The sequence below is a fragment of the Pristis pectinata genome, chromosome 35 (assembly GCF_009764475.1).
Source record: "Pristis pectinata isolate sPriPec2 chromosome 35, sPriPec2.1.pri, whole genome shotgun sequence".
Taxonomy (NCBI): domain Eukaryota; kingdom Metazoa; phylum Chordata; class Chondrichthyes; order Rhinopristiformes; family Pristidae; genus Pristis; species Pristis pectinata.
Window position 1 is genome coordinate 13,271,216 of NC_067439.1, and position 20,529 is coordinate 13,291,744.

General features: G+C 39.5%; 1 protein-coding gene across 4 annotated transcripts in view; it reads right to left on the minus strand.

Moving 5' to 3' along the window:
• Positions 1-20,529, minus strand: part of LOC127586408 (uncharacterized) — a 58,752-nt gene that overhangs the window by 37,474 nt on the left and 749 nt on the right. For 3 of the 4 annotated variants that reach the window (XM_052044346.1, XM_052044344.1, XM_052044343.1), the window contains exons 2-6: positions 14,040-14,283; positions 12,687-12,791; positions 9,734-9,889; positions 8,062-8,187; positions 3,954-4,408 (exon numbers count right to left, since the gene is read on the minus strand). In XM_052044346.1, the coding sequence (XP_051900306.1) occupies positions 3,954-4,408; positions 8,062-8,187; positions 9,734-9,889; positions 12,687-12,791; positions 14,040-14,100 (903 nt within the window). In that variant the 5' untranslated portion in view covers positions 14,101-14,283. The remainder of the gene's footprint in view (positions 1-3,953; positions 4,409-8,061; positions 8,188-9,733; positions 9,890-12,686; positions 12,792-14,039; positions 14,284-20,529) is intronic. The other variant, XM_052044345.1, reaches the window with a different exon arrangement.

Below are 20,529 nucleotides of genomic sequence, written 5' to 3' on the forward strand. Positions count from 1 at the left end.
ACAAAATGGAGGGTGCAATAATTCGATCTAAAACCAGTATTATGCCTAAACAAGGGGACCAACAACAGAATGAGGGAGGAGTTGGCTAGTGTAGCCTGAAAACACAGGCTATATGGTGGGACAGTTGAGGAACAGTGGAAGACTTTCAAAGAGATTTTTCACAGTGCTCAACAAAAGTATATTCCAGTTAAAAGCAAGGACAGTAAGGGTGGGGAGAGCCAGCCTTGGAATAACTAGGGAAATATAAAAAGGCATCAAGCCAAAAGCTCATGCATACAAAGTCGCCAAGAGGAATGGGAAACTGGAAAACTGGGAAAGCTTTAAAAAGGCAACAAAGAGCCACTAAGCAAACAATAAGGAAAGGGAAGATAGATTGTGAAAGTAAACTAGCACAAAATATAAAATCGTACAGTAGAAGTTTTTAATAATTAAAGCAGAAAAGGGTGGCTAAAATGAATGTAGGTCTCTTGGAAGATGAGAAGGAGGAATTAATATTGGGTAGTGTGGAAATGGCCGAGGCCTTGAATGATTATTCTGTGTCGGTCTTCATGGTAGAGGACACATATACCATGCCAAAGAGATGTTATGGATGTGATGGGAGGTGAGGACCTCAGTACAATCGCCGTCACTAAAGAGGTAGTGATGAGCAAACTAGTGGACCTAAAGGTACACAAGTCCCCTGGTCCTGATGGGATGCATCCCAGAGTGCTGAAAGAAGTGGCGGAAGTTATAGTAGAGGCGTTTGTGATAATTTACCAAAATTCTCTAGACTCTGGGCAGGTCCCGGCAGATTGGAAGACAACAAATATCACGCCACTGTTTAAAAAAGGATGTAAGCAAAAGGCAGGTAACTATAGGCCAATTAGCTTAATGTCTGTAGGTGGGAAAATCCTTGAAGCTATCATTAAGGAAGAAATAGTGAGACATCTGGATAGAAGCGGTTCCATCAGGCAGACAGCATGGATTCAGGAAGGGCAGGTCCTGTTTGACAAAATTATTGGAGTTCTTTGAGGATCTAATGAGCGTAGTGGATAGAGGGCAACAGATGGATGTCGTATACTTGGATTTCCAGAAGACGTTCAATAAGGTGCTGCATAAAAGACTTATCCATAAGATAAGGATGCATGGATTTGGGGGTAATGTATTAGTAATGGATAGAGGATTGGTTAACCAATAGAAGGCAGAGATTTGGGATATATGGGTGTTTCTCTGGTTGGCAATCAGTGGTGAGCGGGGTGCCGCAGGGGTCGGTGCTGGGCCCGCAACTGTTCACAATATACATTAACGATTTGGAAGGCGGGACTAAGTGTAGCATGTCCAAGTTTGCTGATGACACTAAATTGAGTGGAAGAGCAAATTGTGCAGAGTTTGCAGAGAGATATAGATAGGTTAAGTGAGTGGGCAAGAGTCTGGCAGATGGAGTACAATGTTGGTAAATGCGACATCATCCACTTTGGGAGGAAAAATAGAAGATCAGACTATTATTTAAATAGTGAAAGATTACAGCATGTTGTTGTGCAGAGGGATTTGGGAGTGCTTCTGCATGAATCACAATAGATTGGTTTGCAGGTGCAACAGGTTCTCAAGGCAGCAAATGAAACGTTGGCCTTCATTGCTAGAGGGATTGAATTCAAGAGCAGGGAGGTTGTGCTGCAACTGTACAGGGTACTGGTGAGGCCACACCTGGAGTACTGCATGCATTTCTGGTCTCCTTGAGGAAAGATATACTGGCTTTGAAGCAGTACAGAGGAGGTTCACCAGGTTGATTCTGGAGATGAGGGGGTTAGCCTATGAGGAGAGATTGAGTCACCTGCGACTGTACTCAATGGAATTCAGAAGAATGAGAGGGGATCTTATAGAAACATAAAATTATGAAAGGGATATGATAAAATAAGATAGAGGCAGGAAGGTTGTTTCCACTGGTAGGTGAGACTAGCACTAGGGGACATAGCCTCAAGAATCAGAGGGATAGATTTAGAGAGTAGTGAATTTGTGGAATTCTCTGCCCAGGGAAGCAGTAGAGGCTACCTCATTAAATATGTTTAAGACGCAGTTAGATAGCTTTTCGCATAGTAAGGGAATTAAGGATTATGGGGAAAAGGCAGGTAGGTGGATCGGAGTCCACAGTCAAATCAGCCATGACCTTATTGAATGGCAGAGCAGGCTCAATGGGTCAGATGGCCTACTTCTGCTCCTATTTCTCATGGTCAAAGGAAACCCATGCAGTCACAGGGAGAACATGCAAGCTCCACAAAGACAGCACTAGAAATCACTCTGCTGCAGTTTTATAATGAAGTCACTTTGTTAAGGCTAAGCTCAGATCTGCTTAGCTTAGTCTGCAGCATGCTGCTCTGTAGTTGACACCTCATTTTCAGTTATGCCTGGTCCTGATCCCAACATGCTTTTCTACACTCCTTACCAAATAAGGTTGGTCATGGATCATTTCCAGGTTTGGAGGCAGTGACTGGTGGGGTGCAGAAGGGATCGGTACAAAGTAAACTAGATTTGACTGGATACAAATGGAGTATGTTAGAAGACTGCGAAGAGCCTTTCAACAATAAAGGCAGGTCAAATGAATGAACAAGGACATGCAAGTGGATGGTACGAAAACATTTGAAGTCATTCAATTAAGTAAAATAGAAAAGTTGAGTAGTTTTTTTGTTAAAGTGCTGATGGATTGAAAGGAGGTGGTGTTCAGAGATACCTTTAAAAATGAATCACTGAAGGCAAACAAACAGATTCTGCATGCAATAGGAAGGCAAACTGTATATTGTCCTTTATTGCAAGAGGATTTAAGCAAGAGTAAAGATGTCTTGTTGTAGTTATATACATCCCTGGTTAGAGTGCATCTGGAATACCATGGGCTCCCTCCTTAAGCAAATACACGTGATAGAGGAAGCAAAACAAACGTTCACTACAGTAACAATCAGGAAGGGCAGGGGAGTTTTCCTGGGAGGAGAGATTAAGGAGACTGGGACTTTACTCCCTAGAGTTTAAAAAAGAGGCAGTCTTAATGAAATATATCAAATACTTATGGGGCTTGAAAGGGTAGACGCAGGAATGATGGCTCTCCTGGCTGTGGTATTTAGAATCAGGAGTCAATGTCGCAAAATGATGGTTTGACCATTCAGGAACCGAGACAAGGAAAAGTTTTGTTGTTTGGAGAACAGTGAATCTTTGGAATTCTCTAAATCGAGGAGGGTTGAGGGGCTCACTCAATGACAAGATGGGGATCGACAGTTGTTTTTTTTAAAAAGTTAAACAAATCAAGCCAGACGGGTTAGTAAAGGATAGCATGAAGGCAAAAGACCAGACATGATCTGAATGAACAGTGGAGCAGACATAAGCGGCTAAACTCCTGATTTTGTTTCTAATGTCCACATGAAAATTTGGTATAAAAATGGTATATACTCATATACCAATTTATATATAGCTCAGAATGCTACAACATTCTTCAGCTACACATTAAATTGAGCCAAAATCTTGACATTCAGTTTGAAATGCTTCTTTACTGAAGCTACATAATGAAGAAAGGGCCAGCTTCCCATACCATACAATTTAGTTTCCAGCCAATTTATGTTGTCTACAACGATGATTATGCTATGTACAAATCTAGCTACTATTAAAGGGAAGTGAAATCCCTGTGAAATTACCTTCCTAGTAATTGTTAAAAGCAAATTGTTTCACGTAATTATTAACTCCAACCTCAAGACAAAAAACAATTACATATCCAAATTAAATAAGAATGATAATGCAACGGTTTATATTGCCATGGTAAATTTTATCCTTTTTACATTGGTGCATGAGAAGACAATCCATCCAATATTGTTAGGAAAACACTGAAGAAATTTATTTATTGTTAACCTAAAAGCATTTGATTCTCTATGTCCCTTACCGGTGAACAAAATTCATCAAAAACTATTTAAAAATAAAATCATTATTAAATTGCTCACCTTTTGTGGGGATGTAGCATGAAATCTAGACTGGCTACTGTTATGAGTTAATCGTGTAGCATTCTTATATTGACTGGGTATTTTTGACCTTTTAGCCACAGAATTGCTGTTTGGCTTTCTACACCTCGCCTTCCCATCCACGCTGTTGCTTTGTACATCTCTGATGAATATCCCTTTGTTTGTAACGCTGAAGTGTTTCTCTAACACAGGTGACATTTCCAAATATGAAGATTTATCTTTTGGTGGCACAACCAAGTCAGATGAACGGGTAGTAGTGTTTTGTTGAATATTGCATGATGAATCAAACAAGTTAGGAGTATGACAACCAATTTCAGGCATGTTGTAGTCATACAGCAGAGACTGCTGTTCAATAATCTTCCCTTCTTTCTCCAGATATTCATCAAGCAGATCACTAACAAATGCTGATCTATTTTTAATAACTGTAGTGGTGGCACCTGTTAAAACAGAGAATGAATAACAGTACCAATTTGAGAGAGAGAAAACAAAGTTACTGAAATACTGCATTAAATGCAACTTGCACAAAAAATCAAAATTAATCTGGACCAGCAAGCTACAAACTCTTCCCAGTTCAAGCTTGGTTTAGGGAAAGAAATTAGTAGGTTCATATTGTCAGTTTCTATTACAAGTCAGCTCAATAATTGGAATTGGCACTCTGAACCTGCTTGACTCAAGTCTTTTACATGGTTTTGAACAAAAAAAACACCCTCCTCCTACATCTCTCACTGACATCCAGCTGGGGTGGGGTCCACTGTACTTTGGCGACTCTATTCTTATTTAACCAGCCATAGACAGTCCAATGCCTGATAAGCAGTAAACATACTATTGGAACACTGAATCCATTTCCATTGGACTCCAGCATAAACTGTGCTAGATGACTACTGACCCCAATCTCCTCTGAGGCAACTGTATGGAACTGATCTAGACTGTCCACAAACTTGGTGTCATCTTTGATCTCAAAATGAGATTCAGACCACAGATGTGTCATCAATAATATTTAACCTCAAAGCTAGACTCTTCCCCAGTCTCAACTCATCTGCTGTTGAAAGTGTCAATCGTACCTGTTGTCTTGACAATGAACTCCTGGCCAAGCTCTCCATTCTATCAACTCTGAACTAGGTTATCAAAAACTCTGCTGTTGATATCCTAACTCACACCAGCCCTCAATCATTCTTCACTTCTGTGCTCACCAATCTGTAGTCAAATCAAGGCAGGCCAAATCTGATCAATAATAAAAACATAGAAAACCTACCGCATAATTCAGGCCCTTTGGCCCACAAAGCTGTGCCAAACATGTACCTACCTTAGAAATTACTAGACTTACCCATAGCCCTCTATTTTTCTCAGCTCCATGTATCTATCCAAAAGTCTCTTTAAAAGACCCTATCGTATCCACCTCCACTACCGTTGTCAGCAGCCCATTCCATGCACTCACCACTCTCTGAGCAAAAAACTTACCCCTGACATCTCCTCTATACCTACTCCCTAGCACCTTAAACCTATGTCCTCTTGTGGCAACCATTTCAGCCCTGGGAAAAAGCCTCAGACTATCCACACGATCAATGCCTCTCATCATCTTATACAACTCTATCAGGTCCCCCCTCATCCTCCATCACTCCAAGGAGAAAAGGCCAAATTCCCTCAACCTGTTTTCATAAGGCATGCTCCCCAATCCTGGGAGCATCCTTGTAAATCTCCTCTGCACCCTTTCTATGGCTTCCACATCCTTCCTGTAGTGAGGCAACCAGAAATGAGACCAGTACTCCAAGTGGGGTCTGACCAGGGTCCTATATAGCTGCAACTTTACCTCTCAGCTCCTAAATTCAATTCCACTATTGATGAAGGACAATACACCATAATGAAGCTGTTGTGGCGGTTTTGTCCTCACAATAAACCTTCTCCACTCCATCCTGTACACTTGACTAGCACTGCTGACCTGGGCCTCAACCAATCTCGAACACTTGAGTTGAAATGCTTTGCATCACAGGCATTCTTCCAGTATAGTGATTTTGTGGTGTCTATCCAGTTACAAACTGCCATTGACTCACAGGGAGCTCATCCACTAGAGATCCCAGCTGGAAGTTCAAACACTCTCCCCATCCAGGTGGTGGCTGGGGTTGGAGGAGTAGGGGGGACACTTAGAACTGGATAATTTAAACATGGAACAGACTATACTGATTTACAATGTAGCAGATAGAAGAAGAGAAGCTTGGACAAGGACTACCTATAGCAGTATCTATCCATTAAGCAGTATCTTGCCTTGTTTGCACATCCATTTCCTCTCCAATTACTGCCAGCTCTTAACTTTTGGAATATCTCCACTACTCCAATTCTAGCCATTTTATCATCTCTTATTTTAAATGCTCCACCATTTGTTACCTTGCCTTCTGCAACCGATACCTCAAATTCTGGAACTACTTCAACTAGTTTTTCTTCTTTTAAAACTATCTCCTTTGCCCAGACATCTGCCTTAATATCTCATCTTCATTAAATTTTGTTTAATAAGCCATTTAGCCCCTGTTCCTCCATTCAAGAAGAAGCTGTAACCCAACTTCTTTTCTTCACATCTCTCAATACCATTGTTTAATCACAAATTTAAATCAGATTTAACATGAATGATTGAGTATTCTTTACTTCGTGGGGAAGAGGTCAAAGCTTCTACCACTGCCTTCATGCAGAATCATCTGCTACTTTTAATCCTGAATGGCCTCTAATATTCAGAATACATCATCTGAACTTAGACTCCCCAAACAGCAGCAATAATTTCCATCCATCCTTAGCATCTTGAAAACACTAACAAATCACCCGTAAGTCTTCTAAGTTCTAAAGAATAGCTTGCAACTTGCACTTTGAGCCTAGTATCAAACTTGTAAATCTACCTTGCACACTCTACAGGTCTAAAATGCTTGCTTCTAAGGTGACACGTGCAGAATTGCTCATAGTACTCCTGGTGCTGTCTAAACCAGGCTACATACAGGTATAGCACAACTTCATTGTCCTTGTATGTCATTCCACTGTATATAAAGACAAGAATTCCAGACATCTGATTATTTTCTACACCCATCTATGACATTTTAATGCCCTATGTATTCGGACTTCCTCTGTCTGGCTTTTCAATATTTTAATATTCTGTTCTCTTTTGTCCAAACTGGTTGCCTACACACTTGCTGCATGTTCCTATGAACAGGTTTGGGCTGTTTTACATATTATATAAATAAAAATCGTTGCTGCTACACTAACATATTTGTTTATTACTCTTCCTGTCAGGAATGAAAGATTATTGTAGCCAAAAAGTGAAAAAGACATTACCAAAAAAACATGACATGTATATGAATATTGTTTAGACAGGCAGATACAACAAATTAACATCCAATGATTAATTAAATCAAGATTTCAAAAACACTGAGCAGCTTGCAATGCAAATAGATATTATACAGTAGAGCAATGAAATTTAAAACTGGTAAATGCAATGCTCATCATTCCCTCTTCAATTTTAAAAAACTCTTTGCTGTTATCCCTAGTGATTTCTGTCCATATGGGAAAGCATAATAAACAGGTATACTGGTGTTTCTACATTATAATCCAATCACCAGCACCGCAGAGCTTCAACAAGCTGAATTAACATCTCTACCCTTTCATACAGGATCTTCCTTCTATTAGACCAATTGGATAAAATCTTTATGAAAATAACTAATACAGGGTGAGGATTTGTCACAATGCAATTCTCAGGCTTGTGTTTACTGCTACAGTTTTTGTTGCATAATGGTCCAGCATTGGTTTTGGCCTTGAAGTAACTTTAGGGGTGCATCTTTTACTAACCTTGAAAACATGGAGGAGGGGTAAAAAAAAGACACGTGATTTGAGAAACTACAGTATACAGTATGAAATACATTATATTTTGCTTTCAATATGTACATTTTTGCTACACATTTTCATCAGCATTAATCTTCATGATTCTCCAGAAATTGGGTAGGATTTTAATCCTTTGTAATGATACTACACAAATATCAGTAGTGTGTTGATCTCTGAACTTCTCAAAATACATGCAATACAAAGAATTACAAAAAACAACAAAAAAATTCTTGCTCACTTGTAGGTAATGGATTTGGTTTGTCATCAGGTGACCCAGGCTGCAGATTAAACTTATTCTTCCAACCTTTAATCTTGGTGAGATCATTTGTTTTTCCTGTCCGGGAAATAAATGGAATCCCAGTTTCTGGAAGTAATACATCCACAAGACATGTAAACATAAGGGAAATTCACAAGTTTAGCATACGTGCTCTTTTCTGATCTCCCTATACATGGATTTTTCATTTAGAGCTCCCAGTACCAATATCGGTTTACCAAAGCAGTACTGCGACCATGAGCTAATGTAAAAATTAATACAGGTTTCAATTAGATGGAGGTTTGTGGTTTTGAGGACCAATACGCAGAAGATTCTCATATATTAAGACATGTTATTTGTTTGCAGATAACATCATTAATGGTCACTCAACGAAGAAACTCTCAATTAAGCCTTAATTGATAGAAACATGATTTAAATTGAGGGCTAGTCACAAATGGCATAAAAACCTTTATCATCAAAGCCCACTTGTGTGATTTTACTCTTTTTCTTCCCTTCCTCAAAATAGCAGCTGCAGATGCATCCAAACTATGGCATGTGGATTCAGCTAAACTGACCAGAGAATATTGGACAAGTTGGACAATGTGAATTAATTAATTAAAGGGGAATTGGATAGGCACTGGAAGAAAAATAATTTGCAGGGGTGTGGGGAATGAATAGGGGAACAAGATTGACTGGATCGCTCCATCAGGAGTCAGCATGGACTCGAGAGGCCAAATGGTCTCTTTCTGTGCCATGAGTTTGATGTTGTATGATTTTCAGGATGCTGCTTAGATCATCGTAGTGGATGTGGAATGGACATTATCTTTATTTCTATTATATTGGGATATTCCTTGACCTAAAATATTATCTGTTTCTCTGTGTACAGATGCTGTCTGACCTGCTGAGTGTTTCTAGCATTTTGTTTATTTTTATTTTATTTTCCAACTGGTGCCAGGATGTACCAGTGGCTCCCTGCAGACGTCCTGGTTTGCAGTGATGGGAGTCTGAATCAGCCAATGGAATTTTCCATCCTGCCACATGCCCATGTGCAATTCTGAAGGACTCCTTGTGGGGGAAAAAAAAACAAATTTTTCACAGATGTCTCAACTCTCAGCTAGGAAATGTGTCCTTGAACATGTGGCAAATTAAACCTGGTACATGCACAGCAGTCTCCATTCAACTGAATGAGAGACATCAGCTCTCTACAGAAGTAATTATGATTCCATTTATTTAAGGTAGCATTGATTTTCTTTGATTGTTTTACTGCGTAGATGTGCTTTTTAACTTCTTTAATGTAAAGAATTTAATATCGCACTAGAGGGCTGTATGGTGATTTTGTCTCTCTGGTTTTACCAGCAATTGCGCTGAATGCAAATACATAAGAATATTAACTTAAAATAGTCCAAGTTTCCATAAGGTGCACCAAAATAGCCTGAGGTTAGTGTCTTATGCCTAGAATCCTACATTGTCAGATTATTCACTCTCTAAACATTGCTAAAGGTATTATTAATGCAACTAATCTGCCCAATTCAGATGGGCAATGCAAGAACAGAATTGTTATCCTTTTAGTAATCCTTCCTCTTACAACACCAATACCTTGGCTGCACAAACTGGATTATTCAAGAGCACACTTATTCAGGCTGAATACTTTACTTACCTCGAATTCCATGCGTCTCCGCTCCAAGAAAAGAGGAATAATTCAATTCAACATTCTGCTCAGAACCGGGAACAGAGTGCCCATGATACAAAGCCTGTCCTAAATATTTCAAGTTTAGCCACTCAGTGGGCTGAAGGCCACTTAACTTTATGCCAGCTAGAAAAAAAATGACAGCAAACATAAGCACAATAATTTGGGAGATTACTTCAGTTATGAGGATCATTTGACTTAGTTTAAAAGACCATGGATTAGTAATTCAGTGCATTACTGTAAGGTACTACAGCATAGTATTACCAGGTAATCAATGTACGCTGACTTCCTGACTTCAGTCAGGCCACTCAGGAGGGATATAAGGAATAACATTAGCTACATTTGCTCACTTTTGAGGGCTCACCACTGGACACTTTGCCAGAGAGTACAAGTGGCTGAAGGAAACATGGAAGTTGGGCTGTGTGGAGAAAAGTGCTGAGCTGTTGTTGTAAGAAAAGTATCATTCTCCACGTCTCATATTTTCTGTTAACTCACTATATTTGGCCATTAAACTCAAAGATAATTATAAATGTATAGTATCCTTTTAATGACATGTAATTGTCAATGATTGCTCATTAATCTTTGGAAAATACTGTCTCTGGAGTAAAAGGATTCAATAGCAAGTCACCAAGGCATTTTCAACAGCATATTTCAAACCTATAACTTCACCTTCCTGAGTAAAAGGGGAGGGGGGCATTGAAGAGCATCAAATCACACTCTTGGAAATAGATGTTGCTGTACTTAAAATCCTGGGAACAACTCATCTAATGGTGCTGAGGGAGAAACTTCGTCATGAGGGCTGCAGCAGTTCAGAGAGGCAGCCCAAAACCACCTTCTGAAGGGCAAATAGAGAAGGCATTAAATATTGACCACAACCCATGAGTAAAATTACAAGTGTTGAGCCTAATTCCTTAATGCTGAAACGTTACAACTGTGGAATTCATTTTCAGTATCTGTTCCTTTCTTTCACTTCCTCAAACCCGTAGCAAATTTCATTTTTCGTTCACCTGTCTAATTCATTCTCTTTCTTGATACTGTGTTTATTCCCTAGGGCTTAAAAAGTCATTGGTTGGATGCACTCAGGTCCCTAAAGACTAGTTTCATTCATTGCATCATTGTTAGCAATTTCAACCAATTAAAAGATTAGAAGACCAAAGCTAACATCTTCTGTCCCAGTTACAAACTTTGTTCCTTAACCACTAACAGAAGAACATACGAGCAGAAGTCAGATTATTAACAAAAACCGAGAACCAAGCTGATTACAGAAACAACGAGAGAGAATACTGGCAGCAAATAAACAAAGAAATATTCTATAGGCATGCGAGTGGGAAAAGGTCTGTAAGAGAGGTGGATATAGAACAGTACAGCACAACAGGCCCTTCAGCCCACAACATCTGTGCCAAACATGATGCTGAATTAAACTAAATCTTTTCTGCCTGTATATGATCCATATCCCTCCATTTCCATGCGTCTATCATAAAGCCTTTTAAATGGTGCTATCTTACCTGCTTCCGCTATCACCCCTGGCAGCTCATTTCAGACACATCTACCACTCTCCATGTAAAAAAAAACTTGCCTGCACATCTCCTTAAACTTTCCCCCTCTCACTTTAAATGCATGTGCTCTGGTACTTGATATTTCTACCTGGAAAAGATTCTGTCCTACCCTACTCATAATTTTATAAATTTCCACCAAATCTCCCCTCAGGCATCTGCACTCCAGAGACAACACCCAAGTTTGTCCACACTCTCCTTATAGCTCATACCTCTAATCCAGGCAGCATCCTGGTAAACCTCTTCTATAACTGATCTATATTCTGCTGTATCCTTTGAAACCCTCTGCGCTGTCCACAACTCCACCAACCTTGGTGTCATCTGCAAACTTACTAACCAACCCCATCTACATTTCATACCAAGTCATTTACATTTAGTCACAAACAACAGAGGCCCTAGCACCTATCCCCGGTCACAGACCTCCAGCCAGAGGAACACCCTTCCACCCTACCCTTCTATGGGCAAGCCAGTTCTGAATCCAAACTAACCAGTCACTGTGGATCCCATGCAATCCCTAATACTTTTGGATCAACCAACCATGAGGGACCTCATCAAATGCCTTACAAAAATCCATGCAGACACAATTACAAGTGTACAGCCTGATTCTTTTAGGTTCTGAAGTTTATGCTGAGATTTTCATGTGTGAAATTCATTTTCAGAAATAACAGAGGAGTAATGAGGAAAACACAGCTGATGTGATACATGTGGATTTCCAAAAGGCACTTGATTAGGTGCCACATATTGGCTTCAATCTTGATTAAAAGTCTATGTCTAGAAGGGTCTGTAGCAACAGGAAGAGTGAAATGTTTTATTTTGGACTGGAGAGAAGTCAACAACAGAGTACCCCAGGGGATGATACTAGGGCCATTGTTATTCCTAATATTTTTGATAAATGATTCCAGACCTGAAACGTTAACCATTTCTCTTTCCACAAATGCTGCCTGACCTGCTGAGTGTCTTCCAGCAGTTTCTCGGGTTTTATTCCAGATTTCCAGCAACTGCAGTCTTTTTTTGATTTTCAGTTTCAGTATCTGATATCTGCAATAAGCATTACCATATCAGCCATAGTGCAGTCACACAAAGTGCCTTCTACTCTGCTCCAGTTCAGAAAAACACTCCTCATTCCACCAGCATGACATCTTCCTGCAGCTTTAAATGCCAATTATTGGCTTTACCACACATAGACATGTAAAATGCACTCAGCAGCCAAAAAAAACCCGATAATGTGATGCTTAAGTGGAATGTTTAAGACTTCTCTCCCTCTCTGTGCCTTTTTGCCCACCCGCAGAAGTTAAAAGGATCAAAAGGGTAAGGGAACTTTTAACAAAAGGATCATGTGTACGTAAAACAGCAAAACAAAGTGTACTAACATTTCTGTAGCACTGGATGCAGTATTTCATGCGATCCATTCCATCTCAGCTCTTCCCGTAGTTTCTGTTCAAGTTTTTCAATCTCTGCTATCCTGTCCGGAGGACCTGTTGGAGAGTTTTGAAGTTAGGTATTAAAAGCAATCCATGAATTAAGCTTCTAAGTGGGCCTTCAAATTTCTCAGGTATTTCAAGGAAACATTCCTCACTTTATTTTTCAAGTTTGCACTTCGGTATGCTAGACAATCACTTTTCTCCCAAGTGTTATCTTACGATCCTGCAACAGTCCCATCCAGATGCCTCTCTGCTGTTGATGTACCTACTGACCACCTCCACTCCCCAACTCACCCCATCTAGTTTGTGTCCCCATTAGTTCATGCTACTTACTTCCACCTTGTCCCTATTTGACAGTGTCCTATGAGGCAAAGCCCTTAAAAAGGAGAAATCAGTTAAAAGCAGCATTAGTACAGAAGTTTCTTACTCACAATCATAATCATTACAACCCAAGGGATTCAAAGAACTTCTAGTATGTGAATCTACTGCTGTCAGCTGATTCAATGTGGTAACAAGAAATAATGAAATGGGATTAAATTTCATGGGATGCTTGTTAACAGCCAACTTTGTTATCAACAAGAAATGATATTCTACAGCTTCTTATTTCTAGCTGACCAATGCATTTTCATAAAAACATGGTGCTATAATTGCTCTAGGCCACATCTGACAGAAGTGATACATCCCTTTTCCAAGTCATTCCCTTTGATGAAGCATCCTTTTAAAATCCATAATTGAGGCACTAATTAGGTTATACAAACTGAATTCCAGTATCGAATTGAATACAAAAGATGTTTTATTATTTTAAACTGACTGTACGTGAATTATATGAAACCCAAGTAACATGTAATAAAAAATATTTTCAAAAAGCAGTATTTACTTTTAACCTTACAGGTGATAACTTAAGCCTGGAACATTTTTCAAAGAAATATTTCCACATAAAGGGTGATGAGTTAAATTCTAGGCTCAATGTCCAATGTTCTATTGGATTCAGAAAAAACAGCAAAAATGCAAGAAAAAAAGGTCAATCAATTGTAATGGCACTGCCTGTATAATTAACCCCAGTGGCAACGATTTAGAAAAGACCTGCAAAATAGTCACTTGAGCAAGGTACAGCATGGTATCAGGTACTAGTGAAACCTTGCCCCAATGAGGAAGAAACTTAAATGAGTGGAGAAAAGTGCACAGTATGAAAAATGAATTGCAATACCCAGATTTGAGAATCTAAAAAATGCATTCAGGGAACTCAACAGTCAGACGTGCAAGAGTATTCTGTGAACATAAAAACAAATTTCTATTACTGACCTTCAAAACTGAATGACTGTTTTATTTGCAATACATTTTCTACAGGTGTAATTCTTCTCATTCGTTTCAAAGGTTCTTGATTATTTGTACATTCCTGGATTTTTCCTGCACCATCCTTTAAGGGAATAATTGCCTTCAGTTTCTGCTCAGACTCTTGATCATTTGTGGTACTGTGTATTTTTACTACATTGAAGAAGGGCTTCTTTTCACATCGCTTCCGAGGCCTTCGGCTATTTGCACCATCCTGTGGACATATAATGGACAAAAGTTCAGTGCTTCATAGGGAGAAACTGGAATCAATCACGTACCGTACTGGAACATCCATGCACTTGGTTACCAGTCAACTTTCCAGACAGGAATTCCCCGATTTCAGCCATGGTTTGAAAAGTAACAATAATTAGGTAGTTTCTAAAATAAAACAAGAAAAACCTGTACGAGAGGCCATTCTCAAAAGTTTCCTATAGGATAGATAGGAAGAATTTTTCACAAACCCAAGAACAACTCAAGAAAACCCCCCAGAATGACAAAGAAGATCTCTAAGGTCAGTGCTTTTCCCCAGTTGACTATTCTTTATTCTCCAGTTGAGTAACTTGTAAGTGACCACGAATTCAGTTCTTAAAATTAATCTTTCTTCCTTAGTTTCTTCCTTCCATTTCAAAACAAAAACAAGAAACATGGAGCAAAGAAAAACCAGCTTTTTTCCCAGATCACAAATGAATGCCAAAATTTTAATAACTTCTTAAAACCCACTTCTCTCCTAACCCTGCTTAGAAAGGAATAATCTGCACACCATTATATAGTTTGCAGCTGGTGTGATAAAAACATCATACTGCTCATAGCCTGAAGTTTTTCTTTGAGAGGCGTTGTGTAGAGAAATACACAAGGTTTATGACTGATAACCAGCAACTCTTCCTGGAAACACTCCATCGGATGTCCAAGAGGGTAGGACTAGGTTTGGGGAAAATACCTACTGCCATCCCCACCTACCCCCAATTTATTCTTAATCCAGTCTCATAATCAAGAATTACAGCAGCAGCTATTTGAGAAATGCACATCAAGACTGTTAGAGTATGTGGTTCTATAGGACCAAAATAATCAATATCTTCAGAAGAGAGCCCAGGGAAAATTGAGAAGCAGAGGACAACCTCAATTACTAAGAGTCATAGGCACAGAAACAGGCTACTGGACCCATCAAGTCCATGATGACCATCAAGTACCCATATACACTAATCCCATTTTATTCCCCCCACCTTCCTATTAACTCCCCCCAGATTGTACTACTCACCTACACACTAGGGACAATTTACTGTGACTAATTTACCTACCAGCCCATGTCATTGGACTATGGGAGGAAAATGGAGGACCCAGAGGAATCCCACAGATTCACAAGGAGAATGTGCAAATTCCATACAGATAGCACAAGTCATGACTGAACCCGGATCACTGGCACAGCAAGGCAGCAGTTCCACTAACAAGAAAAGGTCTCATCAAAATTCCATTCATAGGGTTTTTCCATTACTCAATTATAGATTTTAGCTGTTCCAACTTTAAGTAAACAGTTCCTCATGAGATAAATCCTCACTAGAAAGGGTGATAATTAAAGTGAGTCATAAATAGACTTCTCTTTTAAGCATTCACATGGCTTTCTTATACCAGCATAGAATCAGACAAAACATTTACTCATTTTGGACAGTTCAGTGAGTGGGTAGAGATAAAAGAATAGACAACTTCAGGCATAATTTGTCAGATGATTAATTTTTGGTGGCTGGATTAAACCACATAGGGACTTTTTTAAATAAAAAACAAAAAGACATTATATTTTATGCCTCTCGGTCTGCATCCGAAACACATCCCATCTCGAATTACTCAACAGTTGGAATAACGTAACAAAACTTCAAAACAAACATTTATTAAGCCTGCAGGTCTAGAGATACAAGGAACCATTTCAGACAGGGATAGTGGAAATCCAGGACACTCGCTCTGAAACCTGTGGGTCATCCCAAGATTTCAGAACATTAATACCAGCAAGAGTATTAAAGTTATGGAACTGAGGTAAATGAATGCACAAATGATCTAACTGAAAGGCATAATAGTCCTTAAGGGATGCATGACCTACTCGTTAGCTATGAAAGTCAACTTATTAAAACTACACAGCAGATTAGTTCAACACTCCATTTCTAAGTCCTTTGAGCTTCCCCAAGAACTTGCTTTTCACACCATGCTTAAAGCCAGCCATTAACAGAATCCTCGTCCCAAAGTGGTCACAGGAGTGCAATAAACCAGTGACCTTTCTCCCCCACCTCAAAGGAGGGATATCACCTATAATATTATTATAGGTGACCAATAGGTTGGACAGGGGTATGTTTTAACAAGCCTTATGAAAATGACAGGCTAAGGGGTTTAGAGGGGCAAATCTGCCCCTAGGCCTATATGGCTGAATAGATCACTAATGACTGGGGCAAAAAATAGAGGATAGGATACACATAATCCAGCTCCCTTGAGATGAAGGCTAACATTCTGTGCCATTCCTCCAAAGTAAAAAAAATGAAGCAGTGTTCTTAGGTTTGGCTGGAGTGGTTTGCAGAGATGGATCAGTCAAAGTTGTGGGGAAATTTAAACACAAGGATGAAAATGTTAAAATGGAGGACTTGCAAAACTGGCAAACAGTGTAGTTTAGTGAGCACTAATGATAGATGATAGGGACAATGCAAGTAGGAATATAGTTTTGGATAGGTTTGTAGAAGATGGAGGTTAGGATAGCACTGGAACAATGAAGCAAGGAGATAGCAAAGTAGATGGGCTAAAACAGGGGAACAGACATGCTTATGGTCTTTAAGAAAGAGGTTACAGAATCTAAAGTCTTCTTACTGCCAAACAAGAGCCCCAAATTGTCAACAGTTTAGTTCAGTTTAAGACAGTTACCAAGAAGAGGAATGGAATTGGTAACTAGGGAACAACTTGCAGTGAGGGCCAAGGATAACAGGTTTAATCTACCCCAAACGTTGAAATGGAAGAACTTCCAGCTTACCCAGTCTGATAGGCAGTGAAGGGGTCAAAGGTGAGGTTAGAACAGGGCATTTTCACCAAATGGATGGAAAATTATGTTTTGCCTTCATATGTCTTTGCCAAGGGACTGAATGAAGTGAAAAAAAATCAGAACACCCACATCTACCTTCCAGAGATTTCCTGGGCCCTGGAGAAAAGAGTCCAGAGGTAAGCAGGTGCAAAAAACATATTGCTGAAGGAACTCAGTAGGTCAGGCAGCATCTGTGGAGGCAAAGGGATGGTCGACATTTTTGGGTCGAGACCCTGCACCAGGGACAAGAGTGTAAAGGGGAGATGGCTTTATAATGACACGAGACTGCTCCAGATTCCTGCATCTGCAATCTCTTGTGTCTCAGTAACCCAGTGCAGATGTTTATCAGACACAGACAGTCCACTCAGCAGAAAAAAAAAGTGGTATTGGTGGAAGATGGGGTGGTTAACCCAGTCGAAACAGCTCAGAAATCCTGAGGAGACAGGGCCTTTACTGAGATGATTAAAAATCTTTGGAACTGTCTACCCAGACACTTAAATATTCAAGCTTTGACAAGATTAACTATGACAGATTTTTGGGCAGAAAGGAATCAAGGAATACAGGAAGTGGCCAGGCTGAGGTACAGGAGCAGCCATAATCTTCCCGAATGCTGATCAAGCTGAGGAATTAAATGGCCCATTCCTTCCTAGCAACTTGGTCGTTACATACAAGGTACCATAAAACTCCTGTAATCCCTATCCGATTATTCAGACATCCCAATGGTTCAGTATCTGGCTCATAGGCAACGTTGCCTGCACTCACTGGAGCCCCAGTTCCCCACACACCCTCAAAACTCACTGGCTCAATAGAAAGTTTATTGTAATACTGGTAACATCATCCTTTAAACAAATGAATTTAAACTCTGTTATTGATAGGAATTACATCCAGTAGTCTGGAAAATCTGCCAGTCAGCACCAAAGTCCTGAGTGTTCCAGATTATAGGCATTTTGCTGTAATCCATGACTCTCAGAATCCAAAGTGACCCCAAATCAAATAATGCAAGAAAGATGGGAAACAGATTTGGGAGAGGGCACCTCCACTTTCATGAATTAAGAAAAAAAACAAGCTGTAGATGGATAGGTGATTTGAATGTGCTGAAGAAGGCAAATTTGAAACTAAGAGGCAGTTAGCAAGGGAAAGGAAACCTTTTACAATCTCAGCTAACTCAGGCACAGGGAAAGGGAATTTGTTTGTAAATGTAAAAATTCAAGACAGGGAGAGAGTAAACAGAACAATATGCTAGTCAACTGACATCAGTTCTTAAAAATCCCTCGTAGATTTATTCCCCAATAGATATGAAAGAAACAGCAAGCATAGGCACAGTATTATTAAAAGAAAATAGTGTTTTAACAGGAACAGTCTATTGGAGGTGCACTTAACTGGAAAATAAGGGGGAAAACCAAAGGATATAGTATATCTGGATTTGCAAAAGGCATCTGATAAGATGCCACATGAAACTATTAAACAAGTTTAGGATTTTTTTTAAATATATTGGTATATAGATTAAAGACTTGTTATTTGCTGCAAGACAGTAATATAAATAGGATAGCAGGGCTTTAAATAGTCTAATGCAGCAAGGATCAGTGCCAAGGGTTCAGCTATATAGAATGTGTATGGATAACTTCAATGAGGGAACCCAAGGACAAGGCATCCATGTGTACTGCAAAGGCAGTCAAGCACAAGAAACAAAGGGATACAGACTGATTGAGCAAGATAGCAGAGTTTAATTAGGGCATGTGTGAAATTATCCATTTTGGTGCAAAAAACATAAACACAACATTTTGAGAGGATTCACAATGTTGTGCTGGCAACTTGGCATTTATTGCCCTCCCTAATGGCACCTGTTAAGAGGCTGTTAAGGGACACTCCCATTGTGCATCTAGCGTCTCAAACCCCAAATCAAGCAAACATGTCAGATTTTTTTTCCTGAAGGGGCAGATGGGATTTTATGAAAATCTGGTGGTACCACAGATACGATTACCACCACTTACTGTTAAAAAAAATTACAAAGTTACTTCAATTTCATTCCAGTTGCCCATGGTGGATTCCAATTCTCATCTCTAGATAAATGACCCAGAATTCTGGCTGCTGGCCTAGCAATGTAATCACTACCTTTTGCTGAAAGGGATTGGAGTAAAGAGTAGAAAAGATGCTGCAATTTATATGATGGTTTAATGAGTCCGGTTGTGTTTTGCCCAAGGAAGGCATACAGTCAAACTCTAATAATCTGGCACCAGGACTAATGGATATTAATTCTATTAATACACTTTTAATTTTTTTTTAAAAAAGAAAAACAGTTTGGAAAGAAATAACAGTCTGGAAAGAAATAACCTTTCCAGTGAACCAGGTGAATTTAAAGGGAGCACAGGAAACAGCCCCAGTAGGTTTAAAGGAGTGTGGAAAACAGAACCAGGCAAGCCAGATGGTGAACCATCATGATATCCGAAAGACTGGAGAGCAGATTATCAGATTTTACTGTACTTGCCTTAAGAGTGTACAACGAAGTTGACTGAGTGAGGAGTTGCTCGTGAGGAAACAATGGTCCATATTCATCAACATTTGGAAGAATAATCAATTTCACTGAACTATAAAATTCCTACTTTCTCCAGGCAGGCAAGTCTAGAAGCAGTGATTATATCTCAGAATCACAGGTTGGTCAATTTAAGCTGAGATGATGAGAAGTGTCTTCATTCAGAGGGTTGTAAATTTCTGGCCATGGTCTTCAGTTGTTTACTATATTCATGCCTGTTATCAAGAGTTCTGTCACGAAGGGACTCACGAGGATATCAGGGACAGCAAGAAAGTGAAATAGCTGTAGAAATTCAGCAATTCCCATTTGCCTAGTCCTACTCTCACTAGTCCTATGTGGTCAAAATAATGGGCAAGCACCATGGGAGAGAAACAAAAAAAATGTAAGTTGAAGGGTTAAGACAGAGGTAAACCTTCTTATGGAAGGGAAAGATGTGGCATAAAGCAATGAAACAATCTTAATGACCAACTCCACAAGCTCCTTGCTTTGGGGCAGAGCAGATGGAAGGGCAAATGTGGAGCATTTCAGGAGGAGGTTAGCAACTGAGATAATAAATATGCCATGTTCCTGAAATACTGAGCTGCTTTGACAAGAGGCCCAGCCTGACCCGACGATGAGTGGCTAAAAATACTTTTAAACTCGCACTTAATTTGGCAAAACTGGAGAACATACCAGGGCAGGAGGAGTTTTGTGATTACACTGAGCACTAGTTGCTGAACTGGCTTGGACAAATGAATGGCAACTTGGAAAAAATATGCTAGATGTGGGAAAAGTCTTGTCTAGCCCTTCGATGAATGTAAAATGGTTCTTAATGCAAATTTAAAATTTGATTAGTTTAAAAAAAATGAAACTTTGGGTACCAAGAAATTTTCTGTATTATTTTC